This window comes from Panthera onca, chromosome D2, assembly GCF_046562875.1.
Source record: "Panthera onca isolate mPanOnc1 chromosome D2, mPanOnc1 haplotype 2, whole genome shotgun sequence".
Lineage (NCBI taxonomy): Eukaryota > Metazoa > Chordata > Mammalia > Carnivora > Felidae > Panthera > Panthera onca.
Window position 1 is genome coordinate 30281914 of NC_138349.1, and position 16977 is coordinate 30298890.

Consider the following 16977-nt stretch of genomic DNA (forward strand, 5'->3'; position numbering starts at 1 on the left):
ATGACTGAAGCTTTGAGCCCCTCACTTGTCTTGGCTCCCCAGAGTGCAGGAGATGCTGAAAGTTGTAGAATGTTCTAGGTGGAAAGGGGTAGAGCAGTTTGCTATCAGGAAGTAGTACTATGTAAGCATTTCTGATAAATTGCTGAAAAAGCTCTCAGAAAAAAAAGAGTTTGATTCTCTAAGTTTCTGGGGGGTTGTTGTGATGTATTTTGTCACTCTAAATGAATATTTACTTTTGTACCTAATTTTGTACTTCTGATTTCTTTTCCTTAAAGATGGTCCCACAAATTGTTTAAGTTTCAGAACTCAAACACATGGATCTGCTCCTGCCCATACTTTTGGTACCATCATCTGCTACTATTCTGAAAAGTCCCAGAGGTACTCTCCTCAGAGCCCACTCTGATGGCTGGAGCTGCAGATAGCTTTCCTTCTCCTTCCTTGCCTCCCACACAGCTCACCTCAACATCGCTAGTATCAAAGGTCAGCTGTTTGAGCCTCTGCCAAGACATTGTGTCTCTCTACATACACCTGATCCACTGGGGACAATGACCTGGGCTCAAGACTCAGGACCCAAAGTGTGCAAGGAATTAGGAGAAAGAAAAGGTCAAATAAATGGGGCCCTTGGCAGTAATTGTGCCTCAGGGCCACACTTTTGGCTCATTGTGGATTAGCTTATTCAGGCACTCATGCTTTTATTAAATATAGTTTTTGAGTACCCATTGTGTGTCTGTGGGATTTTCTGCAACCTTGACCTTTACTTGTACCATTTTTCAATGATAACATTTTTCCAGAGTACAAAACTTTATAATTCCTGAAACTTTTTGTCAGCTTGGTGACTCCTGAATGGATTTATATGAACTAGTTTAAGAAAGCTAAAGAAACGAGGGGTTGTGGGAGGTGAGATGGGCTAAATGGGCAAGGGGCATTAAGGAATCTACTCCTGAAATCATTGTTGCACTATATGCTAACTAATTTGGATGTAAATTAAAAAATAAAATTTAAAAAATAAAATAAAAATTAAAAAAAGAAAGCAAATTACAAATGGACACATGGAGAGTAATACAAAAACATATAAACTTTACAGAAAATTATTAGAATGTGGATTTATACTCTGCATAATGTTCGCTAAGGGTTTGGTTGTTTCATGAGTGGGACATTTGTATAACAAGTTTTATTTACTTATCTGTGTGTCTTAATAAACTTAATAAACTTAAAGTTTGAAAAAAATTAATTAATTTAAAAAAAGAAAGCTAAAGAAATATCTATATTCTGTAGGATCTTTTTTTCATTTGTAACAGTTTTCATTTCATCCAGGCTTTACCTGCCCAAAGTTGTTCAGAACACAAGATAAGAAGGTTGACCCAATTGCAAAGAAGATCAAGGATAAGGTAGCCTCAGAAAGAAAACCTAAAGGCAAGTGTGAAGAACAATGTGCTCAGCAGGAGCCCAGGATGAGGGCCTTTGGAGGAGGGGCAAATACAATTTATAAAGCCTTAGAGTGACTCAAGTCAGCCTCTCCAGTGTTTGGCTTCAAGGTGTCAGAATAGGTTTTATAGGTCAACAGCGTTGTTCTAATGATTATCCAGGTTTCTCCCCCTTCAGTGGGGAAGGCCCCAGTTTTATGGAATTACCTGCCCACTCAGCAGGCTGGGTGTTAGAATTCAGAGCAGACTGCCCCTCCTCCCTAAAAGCAGCAGGCAGCAAAATAGGTCCGGAAATTCCTGAGCATTGGGAAGCCAGCACTAATGCAATTACCTGAAATAAAAGAAGGGGTCAGATAATAAGGGGCAAAGGTTTTTCCTTTTAAAGTAAAGAGCCAGGTAAACAAAACCAGCTGCCCCTGGAGCCAACAAATTCTCCTCATTAAATGTTTTAAGAGGCTAATGGACATAAGTAGCTAATTGCAGTACAATCCTAAAGACTAAATCTAGGGTCCTGAAGAAGGGGGAGAAGGGGGATCAGGGTAAAAACCTGGCAGGCAGAGGTAGAAAGGAGATGAGACCTGCCCCTGGCAGAGGATCCCAGATGGCCAAAATGGAATTAAAATTAAAGTAAGAATAAGATGATTTGACCTGGAGTCACTAATGTTTCTGTCAGTATCCTTATGGGATGGGCATGGCTGGGACAGTTTTAAATTTATACACTAGTAGAATAGGATCTGGAATAAGTTTTTTAAATAACTAATTATGGGAAATTTTATGTGCATTTACTATGAAAATCTCTGAAAGGCTATACAGCAAAATGTTAATGGGTTTCTCTAGGTGTTGGGCTTAATGGTGATTTTTCGTTTTCATATTTTAATTTTATTTATGTGCATCTTCTAATTTGCCGATAATGAATGCTTATTTCTTTTATAATAAATAAAGGGCAAAGTTTTAAATAAGATGAAAGGTAGTAAACTAGACATAAACATTAAGGGGGGCATGAGAGTTGGTGAAGGAATTGGTAAGAGGCTTTAGTTACTTTGTATATTCTGCCATGTTTCCCACCTCCCCAGATGTGTGCTTGATATGACCTGCCAATCTAGAGGCCAGCAGAGGGAGGAATAATGGTTGTTGGTATTGAGCCAGACAGGCTATTTGTCCACACACAAAGGTTTCAACCTCATTGCATTTGTAATAGTTCCCAGAAATGTTATTTCTACGCAGACTCTCTTGGCTTCAGCTTTTAGTTGAACAACTCAGCCACTTGTGGTATGATCCTAAGAGATGCTGAAATTTCAAGAACGATTGGAGGAAGAATATGATTTACCTAAAAGTGTCCATCTAAGTGTTTGTAGAACCAACTATTCTGCCAGGGTTTATGTGGGAGATGCCAAAGCACCTCTAATTAATGAATTTGCTTTCTCTCAATCCTTACTTTCTTCTCTGATTTATTTGGTCTTCTGACACTTTTGTAACCATTACTAAATTAATTAACTCTTTGGAGAGACTGCTTAATAGCTAAGAATCATCTTTATCTTCCCAATGAGAAAGACAAAGGAAAGCAGAAAGAGTTGCCCTCAGGTCACTTGACAGTCAGGTGGAATCCAGTCCCATTTCCTTTTATCCAGTCTTGGTTAGAAATCACCATCTTCATCATTTTTAATGATTTAGTCTTACCAAATGGTTATGTCAGGCTACGCTACCTCCTTCATGTGATATAGCAGGCTCTTACCATAGGCAATCACTATCAGAGAACAGAAGCTCTGTTAACAGGCAGGAATTTTTCAAATAATCACAGATTATTGACACTGAATGTTTTCTTAGAAGCATTGCATTTATGAAGGGTAAATGTAGCAAGCTAATTATCCAAGCATACCCAAGAAAAAGGCTAACGGTTTGTCAGACTCACATCAATGGTTAAATTGGCCCCTCTCTTAAAAGTGACACTAAATCATGGAGACCATAGTTCAAAGTACCATGGAAATAGTACAATATATATGTGTATTTAAGGCAGCACATGAATGTTGCTGGAACTCCAGTATTATATGGGGATTCCTTTGACATCCAAATGTAAATTTGACTCAGACTGAAGATATTAAAAAGACAATGTGGTGGTCAAAGTGGGAAAAGAAAGGACTCTTAGCTGAGTCAAATGTAGATAGAGGCAGTGCCCAGGGCCATAAGCATTTTAGAGGGTCTCTGACCTCTCTGTTAACTTCTCTTATCTTCTTGGAGAACTCATCTGCAGCCATGACTTCCTCCATTACTCATAGTCAGAAGACCCAGGTCTTTTCCTATCTCAACTTTTATCTCTACCTCCTCCTCCTATCTCCACTGGCCTATTGTGTATTTCCTCTTTGATGTTCTCTGAATCCTTGATATCTCAAACAACATCATCCATCCCCTTGACAAACCTAAAACCTACATGTTTTTGGCATCAGTGTTCTCCAAAATATTCTCTCTCACAAGCTCCTGGTCATCACTGATTCCCTTCCTCTTTCTCTTACACTCTATAGAAGCCTTCTTTTATTAGTTTTTCCTTCACAGCCTCTCACTTTTACTTCTTTCTGTGACCCAGATTCTTGCCTGCAGTACTGAGATAAGATAACCTTGTCACACTGCTTTCCTGCCTGGAGCTCTCCCCTCTCCAGTCTAATTCATAGTCCACAGAAATAGCCTGAGACCAACTGAGAATGACTGAATCCAGCTTGTTAGGTTAAAAGTGGGGCCAAAATGGCTCTAAAAAGCTTAAGCCAAAGTTTTTATTGGAATTGCTTCCCCACATGTCACATGAAGGAGAAATTGGACTATTTCTTGGTCCAAGAAAACAGCCATTGAATGGACAGTAAGAAGGAGCAAATTTTAAACTTATATTAGAAGAGCCTTTCATGGATTCAAGCTGTAGTACAGTGGAAAAGTAGTAGTAGTATATGAGAGTGGGTTCTCTGTCCTAGATAATCACTTCTCAGGGATACTGTAGCAAGTTTACATGCTTTAAGCCACATGGCCATTAAGGTCTTCTCAAACTCGAAATTTTTGCAATGGAAACACCGCTCTTACCATCCCTTCCTTTGCCTCCCACCTACCAGAAATCCAGAGCCTGTTTTTGCTGTTCCGTACTTCCCTCATTCCAAATCATGCTCTCCTTCAGACAGATATTCCCCTGCTCACCTCATCTCATGGCTTTCCAGTCTAGGTTGCTGCCTCCAGTAACCTGGAGGGTACATTTGGTTATTGAATACCTTTTATGTGCCAGGATCTATGCCCAGCATTTTTCCTGATTTAATTGGTACAGTATACCCTGAAAACTGTGGGTTTGGGATTCTTTTTAACCAACTTCAAAGAAAGGGAAACCTAATATAGGTGGTAGGTGACAAAGCTGAAACTGAGCCAGAGTTTTCTAGGTTCCAAGTTCTGAGTACTTGAGAAAAGAGACAAAAAGAAGGAGTGGAGGAATGGGAGGCCCCTCAACTAATGACTAGGTTGGGTAAGGAGGGCATTCATGGGAATCCCACACATTGAAAAAGTGCATCTGATATTTTTATTTCAATAAGCGTTAAACTATATGTGTTGCCAGCAAAACTTATAAATTATGATGTTTAAAATAGTTACTGAAGATTAACAGAGAGAAAAGAGGGGACAGTAATATATTTGATTAAAACATAAAAGAACACTAATTACAGTGCATGTGTATCATGTGCCTAGTAATCATATAATATAGTAACAAGTATTCACGTCCTTCGGTGTGTATTAGATTAATATTGCATGAATTATTTTTAATTTTAATATTACTATGTTTTGGGGCACCTTGGTAGCTTAGTCAGTTAAGCATCTGAATCTTGATTTCTGCTCAGGTCACAATCTCACAGGTCAGGAGATGGAACCCTGTGTAGGGATCTGTGCTGACAGCGCAGAGCATGCTTGGGATTCTCTCCTTCTCTCTGCCCCTCCCCTGCTTATGCTACCTCTCAAAATAAATAAATAAATATTTAAAAAATATTACTATGTTTTAATATACCTAGTTTCCATGTGGCAAGCTATCTAATCACACTTTAAAAAAAAATCAGTAATGCTAATAGTTAAGTACTGATAGGAAGAGGTAGGGGTTATAGGTAATGAACATGGCCATACCCAGCACTGTGTGTTGTACACAATAAATGTTTATTGGATCTGAGTCTAGTATCTATACCAAGAATGAAGTGAAAGGTCATGTCATTGTTTTGTTTTATTCACTAATGAAAGTAACCACCAAATTTTCAAAATCATGTACTTTGACATAGTAATTTTACTTTTAGGATTCTGTATTCATACATAATTTAACCATCAGTCCCTTGTTGTTTATGACCCCATCTTTGCAGCTGAAAATGAAATTAAAAAAGAACTAAGAGTTGTTGAATGCCTACTATATGCCATACACTTTAGGTTTAACTGCTTAATCATTGATTAATACTGAGAAGTAAATATGTTACCTCTTTTTTTTTAATGTTTATTTATTTTGGAGAGTGAGAGAGAGAGACAGAGCATGGGCAGGGGAGGGGCAGAGAGAGAGGGAGAACAGAATCTGAAGCAAGCAGGCTCCAGGCTCTGAGCTGTCAGCACAAAGCCTGATGCAGGGCTCAAACCCACGAACCATGAGATCATGACCTGAGCCCAAGTCAGATGCCTAACCAACTGAGCCACCCAGGTGCCCTGATATGTTACCTCTTTTAAGAATAAGAAAACTGAGGCATGTAGAGACCAATATCTTGCCCAAGTTCACACAGGTAGTAAATAGCTGATTTGGAATTTGAACTCAGATATTTCTGGGTCCAAAACCCATACTTTTTCCAACATACCAATGGTTTAAATGTTGGATTTCGTGGAAATGTCTGAGGTGGTAAAGGAGGCCAAGGGGAAGGCTGAGTAGGTGGAACTCACATCTCACCCTCACTTCAACTAAAGCACCTGCTTTACAATTAAACAAATTTTTTAAAACATTCTAATACATCATGCATTGGTATGGGAATTTAAAATTAAAAATAATTTTCACATAGTTCTATAATATATACTGATAGGTTGATGTCTTATTAAAAATGAGATGATCTATCATTAGCCATCAGCTGGGGAGACCTAAGTGGGATGGAAAAGGCACCCAGGAGTCATAAGCATTTATTTTAATTCAGTTGATTTAATTTGGAATTTTGTAAAAATGGGGGTGGGGAAAGTTTAAGATAATAAAGATCACCTAAACCTGGGCCAGTCTTAGCTTAGTCTTCAGAGTAAGGATCCACAAAGAGGGGCCTCACAAAGCTGGATCAATCTGTTTTGGTCAAATGTTCACAACATACTATCAGCACAACTAACACAACCTGATAAAACCCACAGTGAATGCCGAACTTGTTACTACTATTTTAGGAGAGGGCTGGAAGACTAAGTCATCTGTCTGATTTATTTCTTCATTCATTCATCCATTCATTTATTCTGGAGCTGGTTGGTAGGAGAGGGTTGACTACAAAGTGAACTGAAGATGAAACCTTTCAGACCCACTCACTACACTGTATCAGATTTTTGTGGTCAGTATTTGTTTTCTTATTTAAAGGTGTGGAAACCTATAAAAAATGTTTGAATATTCTTTCTAAACCTGTCACATACCTTTACTACTTTAAGGTGGGGACAGGGGGTGGTATGGGATGGATGTTAAATTACTCTTCCTGGGGGAAAAAAGAGTAAGCTTTTCCTCCATTACTTAATTTGTATTATGGATTCCTGTCCACTCCTACAGAGTAAGCAATGCAGGTTCATGTGACAGAGGTTGGAAAAAAATGACTCCACAAATGGAGGTAGAAATGAAGAAAATAAAAAGGAGATTACTTGTTTGAAAAACACCCAGGGTAAAAACTTTTCAGGATGTGAAAGCCCAAGTGAACTCTGGGCTGTTTCCTCAGGCAACAGAGACCTCTGGTTAGAGAAGTGTATTTGTAGTCTCCTGTTCAAGATTTTACCTGATTCTTATTTTATTTTTATTCCAGTTGCTACATTGATGGCCGGGTGGTCAAGGTGATGGACTTCCTGAAAACTCGCCTGTTAGACACACTCTCTGACCAGATTAGGAAAATTCAGAAAGTGAGTAAAAGTCTCCTGGGAAGAAGGAGTGAGTTTGGGAGTAAAGCAAGGAAAAGGTCCTGGGGTCCCAGCTAGATGTTAGCACTGTGGAAACCAGGGTAGAAAAATAGTATAGTCCAGATCTCCCTTTCACAGCTGATGATTGTTGTTTATTGTTTTTTAAATTGAGAACAGTTTGAATGTGCCATTTCAAGGTTTAAAAGCTTCTCTATTTTAATAACAACTATTTTGTAATAGCTTGTTTCTAAATTGTGAGTTTCTTAAGGGAAGGCTAGATTTGCTTTGTTATTTTCTTTTTGCAGGGGCCTATTTGGGCCTACTTTAAAGAGAGAATGATTATGTTCATTCAGTGAAATTCTTGTCTGGGGCATTGGCCATATTTATTGGTTCTAAATAGTGTTAAATATCTCAGCCATATATACATTATTCCTAGGTGTCTTAGAATAGCCAAGTAACACCTTACTTTTGTAGAAATGTGGGAGAAGCTGTATTATATTAAGTAATGGCATGTAGGTCCTAATAGTAAGGCACCTTTGGTCAACAGTTCTCACACTTGAGTGCAGTCAAAATCACCAGAGGTTGCTCAGAAGGTTTACAGTCTCACTCCTGATGTTCTGATTTAGTGTGTCTGGAGTGGATCTTAGATACTTCTTTCTTAGTAGTCATCTGTCAAGTAATTCTATGCAATGCAGATAACATTTTGAAATACACTGGATTAGTTAATTCTGAACCGTGAAGACGTTCTGTCTGCAATTTCCATCTGCCTCTACAAAATGATATCACATCTTTTGTTGCCTAGTCAGTTCATTTTTCCAGGTAATGAGGACCTTTTGAACATTCAACTACATCTTGAGCAAATTAAACAAATCTTTGCAGAAAAATAGCAGTGGGTAAACCCCCATTAATATGGGATGAATGAATAAATGAATGGACAAATGAATGAATGACTCATGTATAAAATTATCTGTGAAATAAAATTATACTTGGAGTAATCATAGAAAAGCACTTTTGATTGGTAGAGTGGTAGTCTATATGCTTTTTTTTGGTATTCAAATCAATGTCCTGTTCAGATTACAAAAGCTTTTTCAGTCCTCTTGTTCTCAAAATGTTTTAGCAGCTAGGAAGCCTCAGGCCTTCTGGACTCCTATACCCCAGTCTATCCCTCTGGGGATCAGGTACACTAGCCAGTATCTTTCTCTGTCACTGCCTCCTACCAAGCAAAGCCTAAGAGAACTAAATAATTTGAAATGTCTCTGCCAGTCTCTGTTTGACATTCATTTAGGTTTTAATATTTAAATATTTAATATTTACTGAACACTTAGCTAGTACCAGGCAAAGTGCCAGGTGCTGGGGATACAAAATGGAATAAGACATGGTCTCTGCCTTCAAGGAACTCAGAGTTTTAAGGTTTAACAGCTGCTTTGAGCAGGTTGCAAAACATTACTTAAGGCAGTCAAATACCCTATTGAACACTGCAGTCTACTAAGCACTTTATGCTAATCTAATATTATATATTATTCTCTAAAAGGAGGGAGGAATGTCTTTCATTCATTCATTCATTCATTCATTCATTTGTTTATTCTTCCATCCAATAGATATTTATTGAGTGTGTACCATGTTCTAGGCATGATTCTAAATGTTTGTGTTACAATAGTATACATGATAGACAAGTCCCTAAATTTTTGGCTTTTCTGATATTAAATGTAATGACCTGATCAAGAGGCTGTCATTGGAAGTAAAATGATTCAGTGGTATCATGGCACTGAGAGTGAAGGTTCTAACTGTGCTCTTGTAATTATTTAAGTAGAACAGTTAACTCTAGGTCAGAACTAAGACAAAGGTGTTGGGAGTTAGGTTCTTCCCTTTCTCCCCACTACCCATTACTCTCCACCACTGCGTACTTCTTACCCACCACAGAAGGTTCAAAGACTGAAATAAGTGGCTAAGCTCATCTTCTGATGTGTCCAGGCAGGGCCAAAGGAACTTAAAGAAAAGAGCTCAAACCCTGTGCACAACTGAGATTCAGACCTCTCATAGCATGTCTAATGGACTTGGCTGGGAGGGCCAGGTGCAGTTGCAAGGAGAAACAGTGGAGCCTCTAAGAGAAATGACCTGTATAAAGAAGGTGCCTGGCAGGGGTCGGCTAGAATTAGCAGTAGAACCTGATTTCACTTTTGGCTGTTGCAGATAGAACATGCCAGAGGTCCCCTCAGGACCTAGGTTAGGGTTCTAGTTATGATGTGCTGTGCAACAAATTACCCCAAAACTTAGTAGCATAAAACAACGATTTACTGTGTCTATGGATTCTATGGGTCAAGAATCCCCACAGGGCACTATAAGGATGGCTTGTCTTTGGCTCATGATGTCTGAAGCTTCAGCTGAAAGACCTGAAGGCTAGGGTGACTCAAAGGCTGGTGACTGGAATAACAAGGCTTGTTCACTTGCATGTACTGCAGTTGATGCCAGCTGTTGGCTAGTACCTTTGTTGGGTTGATAACTGGAATACCTACATATGAACTGTCTATGTAGCCTGGGTTTCCTTCCAAGGTTCAAAAGTCAGATGCCCAAGAGAGAGAGCCAGGTGGAAGCTGTACTACCTTTTCTAACCTACCCCCAGAAGTCACAGGGCTTCACTTCAACCATAGTCTACTCATTGAGACAGTCATCAAGACCAATGGAGATTTGAGGAGAGAGGAAATAAACTCTTCTTGATGGGAGAATAGCAAGATTCTAGAAGAGCATTTAAAGCCAGAATTATTTTTCCAGTCATCTTTGGAAAATACTGTCTGCCACAGTTTCATCTGCCCTGTATCATTTAGTAGCCCTTCCATCATTTCCCTGTCTAGTTTCTTTTTCCAACTTTTCTTTTACAAGCTCTCACCAGATATTTCCTTAAATGGGTATCTGCTGGAGGTGTTGCTGGATCACAGATTCCCCAAGATTTGATTTATGGGGTAGACATTCCCTTGGCTGCACAGCCTGGACCCAGTGGCTAGGGCCTCCAAGATGCGAGTCTCTCTCACCACAGCCCAGGATGTGCTAGGTACTGGTCTGCTCTGAGGAGATGGGGACTGGGAGACTAGAGAAGGGTCACCAAGTTTTGCCAGTTAAAAAGTTGCTTTAGCTGTTCCTGAAGTCCCCTGTGGGTGGGAGGGGGGTCTGGGGAATTAGAGTCCAAGATGCACACCGGCACAGACTGGCCAAACTTTTTTCTTCAAACTTCCAAAACCAGTTTATAGAGGGGCCAAGTAAGATTTTAATGCATATATACCTAGAACCCTCATCTAAAATCTAAAAGTATAATCTTTGTTTCTACTCTATTTTGAGAAGCTCACAGAAATTCTAATGATCCCCCTTAGGCCTACAGTGATGGGAAAAGGGCAGATTTCCTACCAAAATCAATTCATGAAGGAGTGGTTAGCTAAATCAGTGATGAGACTGTTTGAATAAGAGACAGAATACAGGATTTGAAATCTAATGCTTGATTTGGAGTTCGGGCTTAGCTGTGTAACCATGGGTTGGGTTATTCACTTAACTTTTCTAACTTTGTTTATACATCTGTAAAATGATGGTGCTAAGAATACTCTCATCTTTCCCTTTCATGGAGATTAGGAAAGTCACATTCGGCCCTATTTTGTTGATTGCTATTGAATGCTAATCTTATTGCTATTACTATTGTTGTTTCAGTTGTTGTAGTTTTTTATGTCTTTATTTTATTTTGTTTTTATTTTTATTCCATAAAAATATGGAACGCTTCACGAATTTGCGTGTCACCTTTGCGCAGGGGCCATGCTAATCTTCTTTGTATCATTCCAATTTTAGTGTATGTGCTGCTGAAGCGAGCACTATTGTAGTTATTTTTAATAATAATTCATATGACTGGAGAAGCTTCCTGCTACCTTTATCCTCAACTTGTTCTTTGCTTTTTTTCTTCTTTCCTCTTTCTTTGAACCCTGGGGAGTATGGTAGGTGATATTTTTGGCATCTGAAAGGCAGTGACTCAATTGCTAAAAACAGCTGTGGTTTTCAAATTTGGACTGCCATTTACAGAAGAATTCTCTGTTTTCTGAGCAGTGGGCAAATTCTGGTTATATGAAAATCTACATTATGTATTTGAAAGCCAAAAGAGACAGTGTTTGGACAAGCCACTCCTTTGGATGATCTACACATTCTCTCCCTTCTATTAGAATAAGGATAATCATCTGTACTTTGGGAGATGAGTCAGGGGAAAGAGTTGAGAATCTAACAATGTAAGCAAGAGTCAGATGGGAAAGTAAGAGATGTTTCAGATACAGTGCAGATGGTATAGTGTGGATACCTGGGCTGACTCCAAAACAATGACATAAGAACCAAGAAGAACCACTTTGGCTTAAGTCACTTGGACCCTATGATTTGTGTCTTCATCTCCTGGAGGAATCAGAAGAGGAAATAACACTTTTTGATATTATTTTCAGCAATTCAATAAGCACAGGAAGGAGTTGGTGAAATCCCAGTCATAAGGGAAGTATTTCCAAAAGTACTGTCCATATGAGTGCATTTTGAATACTAAATAAACTGGACAATTTGCTTCCCTAATATTTGAAAAATTCCTTCCTTCTTCCTTCCTTTCTTTCCTTTATTTATCAACTGTTTTTAACATTCTTAGTATTTTCCAGGCCCCTGAGGATTAAATGGTGAGAAAGACTTACATGTGGTCTAGACCTTGTGGTCTAGTGGAAAAATAGTTAATGAAGCAAGCAATGATAATAAGATGTGATGACTCTTATAACAGAGATGTGTAGGGTACTATGGGCACCCATGGTGGGAAATACCTATCTTAGTGTATAAAAGAAGGGCAGTCCTTCTAGAGAAAGTGACATTTAGGCTAATATCTAAAGGACAGGCACCTTCTAATTTATTTAGTTCTGAGAGTCTGATCAGAGGACTACCAGTGTTAATATATATGGTGGAGAGAATGGTTTATATGGTTCATAGTATGACCATTATCGTTCTTTTGTTAATATCATCATTGCTTATGATTGCTTACAGTATTTAATGAAGATGAACTCTTTTGAAGTGTCTTTACTTTTTCCAATATATGTGAGTTGCAGGATCAAGGAAGTAGGTGAGGCAGAAGAATATTTAATCCTTTTGAAGTAATTAATACATAAAAAGGAAGCTTTTGCTCTTAGCCAACCTTCTGGTTTACCCACTTATTTGAGCCTCTTAGTATATGAAAGGGGAAGGGGATTAAAAAATAACAGTTATTCTTGAGTATGATACAATAACTAGAAGCACAACTAAAGGAAAAATGAGGACAACAGTAGTGTTAACCTTTTGTGAAGAGAAGTAGAAAATGAAAATGACATTACTAGGGTAAGAACAGTAGTATTACCACAAAAGTCAGTGTTTGATTCACTCATTTATTTGTTAAATGTTCATTTCAGTGTGCCATTGCCTGTTTACCATAATGCCTATCACGTGGCAGGTGCTTAATAAATGTTAGTGGAAGGGAAATAGGCAGGAAGGAGAAGGTAAGCGAGCAGAGTAAAACAGTGGAAGAAGTGTACAAGAAGTAAAGTAGTGTCTCTGTCTCATTCACATTTGGATCTGCTATCTCAGCCGTTCACATGCAGAAGAATCTAATCTGCTCCTAACTATGCAGCATAGTGTTGACTAGATAGAAATTGATTCAGACAGCAATAAATGGGCTGTGCTTACATGTAGGCATAGTAGGAGAGTTTCTTCTGGGTATGTGTTGAGAGGTGAAGGAAAAGTCTCTTTGTTGTTCAAAATAACATTTCAGTCTGATTACTAATGCCAGATATTTCATTTGAAAAAAATAACCTTTCAGGGGCACCTGGGTGGCTCAGTCAGTTGAGTGTCCAACTTCGGCTCAGGTCATGATCTCACAGTTCGCGAGTTCGAGCCCCACCATCAGGCTCATTGCTGTCAGCGCAGAGTCTGCTTTGGATCCTCTGTTTCCTTCTCTCTGCCCCTGCCCTGCTTGTGCTCTCCACCTCCCAAAAATAAATAAGCATTGTTAAAAATGTTTTAAAAAGAGAGAAGAAAAAAATAACCTCTCATTCTACACATTAGGAAGAGGATGCAAAATGTAAATAACCTGAGAAGAGGTAAACTACACTGGTTCAAAGTCACACTAAGGTGTTAATATCAAACAGAAGGTCCTTTCCCAAGAGCAGATTTGCATAGGCAGGGAGGAGAAACACAGGCCAAGGATATACTCAAGAGAGTCAGAGTACCCCAAATACAAATGGTGCCACATGAATATCTTGGAAGACATCCCTGAGTGTCTTAAGTTTTATGGGGGCTGAAATTCATACAACAGGAAACTCTTTAAGAAAAAGAAAACAAAACAAAATTGCATGTTTTAGAAATATATCTGACCACATGAACACAGTACTAGGGCCCCCTTCCCAGGATACCAGCAGAGGCCTGTGAGAGTGGGAAGCTGGAAGTTCGAGCTTCATGAACTTCCCAGTAAATTAGTTTCTGTGATGCCACTTGGCTGTGTATTTACAAATGGGACAGTATGACCCAAGGGAATCTTTGGCTCTTCTCTTTCATATAGAAGACACTAATAATAAATAGGGGAATCTAGCTGGAAAGGTATGTTTACCACAAAAGAGCTCCAAAGCTTTAGTGGTTGTCATCTTATGAACCATATCTCCTTGACTCTTAAACACAAATAATTATAAAATGTACCATAATTTAATATAGCCAGGGAGTAGAGGAGAGATAGGAGATAGGATAAACAGCTGGCAAATTTCAGCTCACAAGTTTCTTTTGAGATTGATTATAAAAAACGTTCTGATTTCAAAACCATTAAAATGTGAAAAATGCATCATTAACTTACAGAAATACAGTAACCATATTACTTTTGAGGATACAAATGCCATTTATTGAGTGCATCGTATATTACTAACCCATTGAAGAAACCAGTCACTTACTCAAAGCCATTAGTAGTAAAATTAGAATTCAAGGCCAGGCCCACCTAACTCCAGAGCCTACACTCTTATCCAATCCACTCTTCTTTTGTTGTTTTTGTTTTTTTTTTTAATTTTTTTTTTAACATTTACTTATTTTTGAGACAGAGAGAGAGCATGAACAGGGGAGGGTCAGAGAAAGAGGGAGACACAGAATCTGAAACAGGCTCCAGGCTCTGAGCTGTCAGCACAGAGCCCAATGTGGGACAGGGACAAAGTGCAAGCAGGGGAGGGGCAGAGAGAGAGGGAGACACAGAATCCAAATAAGGCTCCAGGCTCCAAGCTGTCAGCACAGAGCCCAATGTGGGACTTGAACCTAGAAACTGCGAGGTCATGACCTGAGCCAAAGTCTGATGCCTAACTGACTGAGCTACCCAGGCGTCCCTGTGTCTTATTTTAAACAGCCTTCTCTAATGTGAAATTATTTCATTTTAGCTTATATTGTCTTCTAACATTTTTAGAATCACGTTTTTATTTACTCTGGAATCTACTTTGTAAAGGTGCAAGATAGAAATAATCCGCTTGTAAAGTCAAGTTTAGAGAGCTCCCGACCGGGCATCTAGACTATGAATCTGATTTGCTATTATCAGTGCATGCAGCTAGTGTTTTCACAATTTGAAAGTGAGAGATTTTGTAAGCAATGGCAAGGATCTGGTGTGGTGAAGGAAGGGTGTGGGGGAAATGGATGTGACACGAGGGTCACATCCTCCTAGGGCTTAGTTGACTGAGGTACAGACTTTGGTCTTGGTTCCCCCTTTCCCACCCTTCAGTATGAAAATGGCTCTAGGCAAAGGAATGGTAGGTGATCCCCACAGGGTCCTGAGAGGTCCATCTATGACCTGAGCTGAAGTTGGATGCTTAACTGACTGAGCCATCCAGGCGCCCCCAATCCACTCTTCTGCATCTACCATACTTGTTAGCCATTTATTTTGTAGCCAATATAATATTTGTATTCCTAACCACCCAGGATTAGGAAGACTTTTAAATAGCACTGAATGTCCTGATGAAAGAACATCAATTCAATGCCACAATCAGTTGATATAATCTGGCATAGGTGTCCCAGAAGTTAGAGTCCAATGAAAGTTATATACCCCAATGTTAGGTAATGTCTAATATTACCACAGTATTAGATAGTGGAAGAGGACTGGGCTTTTGAGGGAGTGATTTGCATTTATTCACTGGACTTCATTCTTACATCCCATGTGCACAGGCTTTTGGTCAATGCATAGTGAGTTCTGGTTATGTGCAAGGCAATCACAATGCAAAGGTATATGCTGCCCATAGACACTTGGAGGAATGGCCCTGGGGACACATTGTGGTTTGGGGTAAAAAGCTTCTTCAGGAGGAATAGGCACCTTGAGGTGACCTTCCAATTTTCCACATGGAAGGGGGGATTATATGGTTTGTCTTGAATGAGAGAAAATTACTTCTGAGGATGATAAAGCCTGACTCGTCAGTGGGTAGCCTGTCCAGTAAGCCTAGGGACTGGTTACTCATGGAAAATAACTGGGGAAGGGAGGAAGAGTCATTCTTGTGTGAGTAGCTGCTGTCCAGTCTCTCCCTCTTCTAGCGCTTATCCTTGATCGTAGACTCTGCTTTGGGACTCTGAAATATTCTTCCTTATTTTCTTGCATATACTAATAATTTCCTTGGCTCCCCTGTGACTTTATCTTCATTGTGTATTCTCTTATTTTAATTTTATATTTTGTTGCAATTATATACATTTGCTTTTCTGTGGTTGGAGATAACAAGAACAGAGAATTCAATTTTAAATCCTAAAAATGACACATAAACAGAAGCCACAAATTAAAAATTGATCTGATACCAAAAGAAAATGGGTAAATATGGCACTCCGGAACAGGGAGACGATAGAAAGCAATTATACAGAAAAAAAATTAATGAAACTGACAGGAAGTACATTAGACAAAAGAAATAAATCAGGAAGAATGTGATGAGATATTAGAATGGCTGAGCTCAGAATAGCCTAGCTTGTCTAACCTAAGAAGGACATATTAAATATGAAGGCATTTTAGTCACCCAGAAGCTTCCAGGTCTCCTCAAATAGGGAAATTCAATTAGAAAGTAGATAGAACCCTGAAGTGGAACTGTGAGGATTTGGTGTTTGCTCTTATGGTTTTGAGGTTATTAGTTATCTCCACTGAAACTTGGCCTTTTCAATAGTAAAATATTATCTCCCTCGTATATTAACAAATAAGTTATTTCGTTATCTTATTATTTAATGTACTTAATAAGCAAAGTACCTGTCAAGCGACATGCCAGGTACTTAGATACTTCTATAAGGCATACAGAAAAGGAAAAAAATGTGGCTTTCTCAAGTATTTCCAGTATAGTTGAAAGACAGGCAAACAGAAGATTATAATTCAGTTTAAAAAGGTCAAGGTCAGAGATAGGTTTGAAGAACTTTGGAGCCCAAAGGAGAGATGAATTAATTTTCTAAAGGTTTG

The 16977-nt window shown here is 38.9% G+C and overlaps 1 protein-coding gene, 1 long non-coding RNA gene and 1 other non-coding gene across 3 annotated transcripts in view; 1 reads left to right on the plus strand and 2 right to left on the minus strand.

Annotated features, from left to right (window-relative positions):
• Positions 1–16977, plus strand: part of HPSE2 (heparanase 2 (inactive)) — a 674568-nt gene that overhangs the window by 514422 nt on the left and 143169 nt on the right. Inside the window, exon 7 of the mRNA XM_060641812.3 lies at positions 7433–7526. Within this exon, the coding sequence (XP_060497795.1) occupies positions 7433–7526 (94 nt within the window). The remainder of the gene's footprint in view (positions 1–7432; positions 7527–16977) is intronic.
• Positions 1–16977, minus strand: part of LOC144613186 (uncharacterized) — a 365982-nt gene that overhangs the window by 130147 nt on the left and 218858 nt on the right. The window lies entirely within an intron of this gene.
• Positions 11266–11372, minus strand: LOC132685711 (U6 spliceosomal RNA). The gene has a single exon (XR_009613280.1). It is a non-coding gene; the product is annotated as a U6 spliceosomal RNA (small nuclear RNA).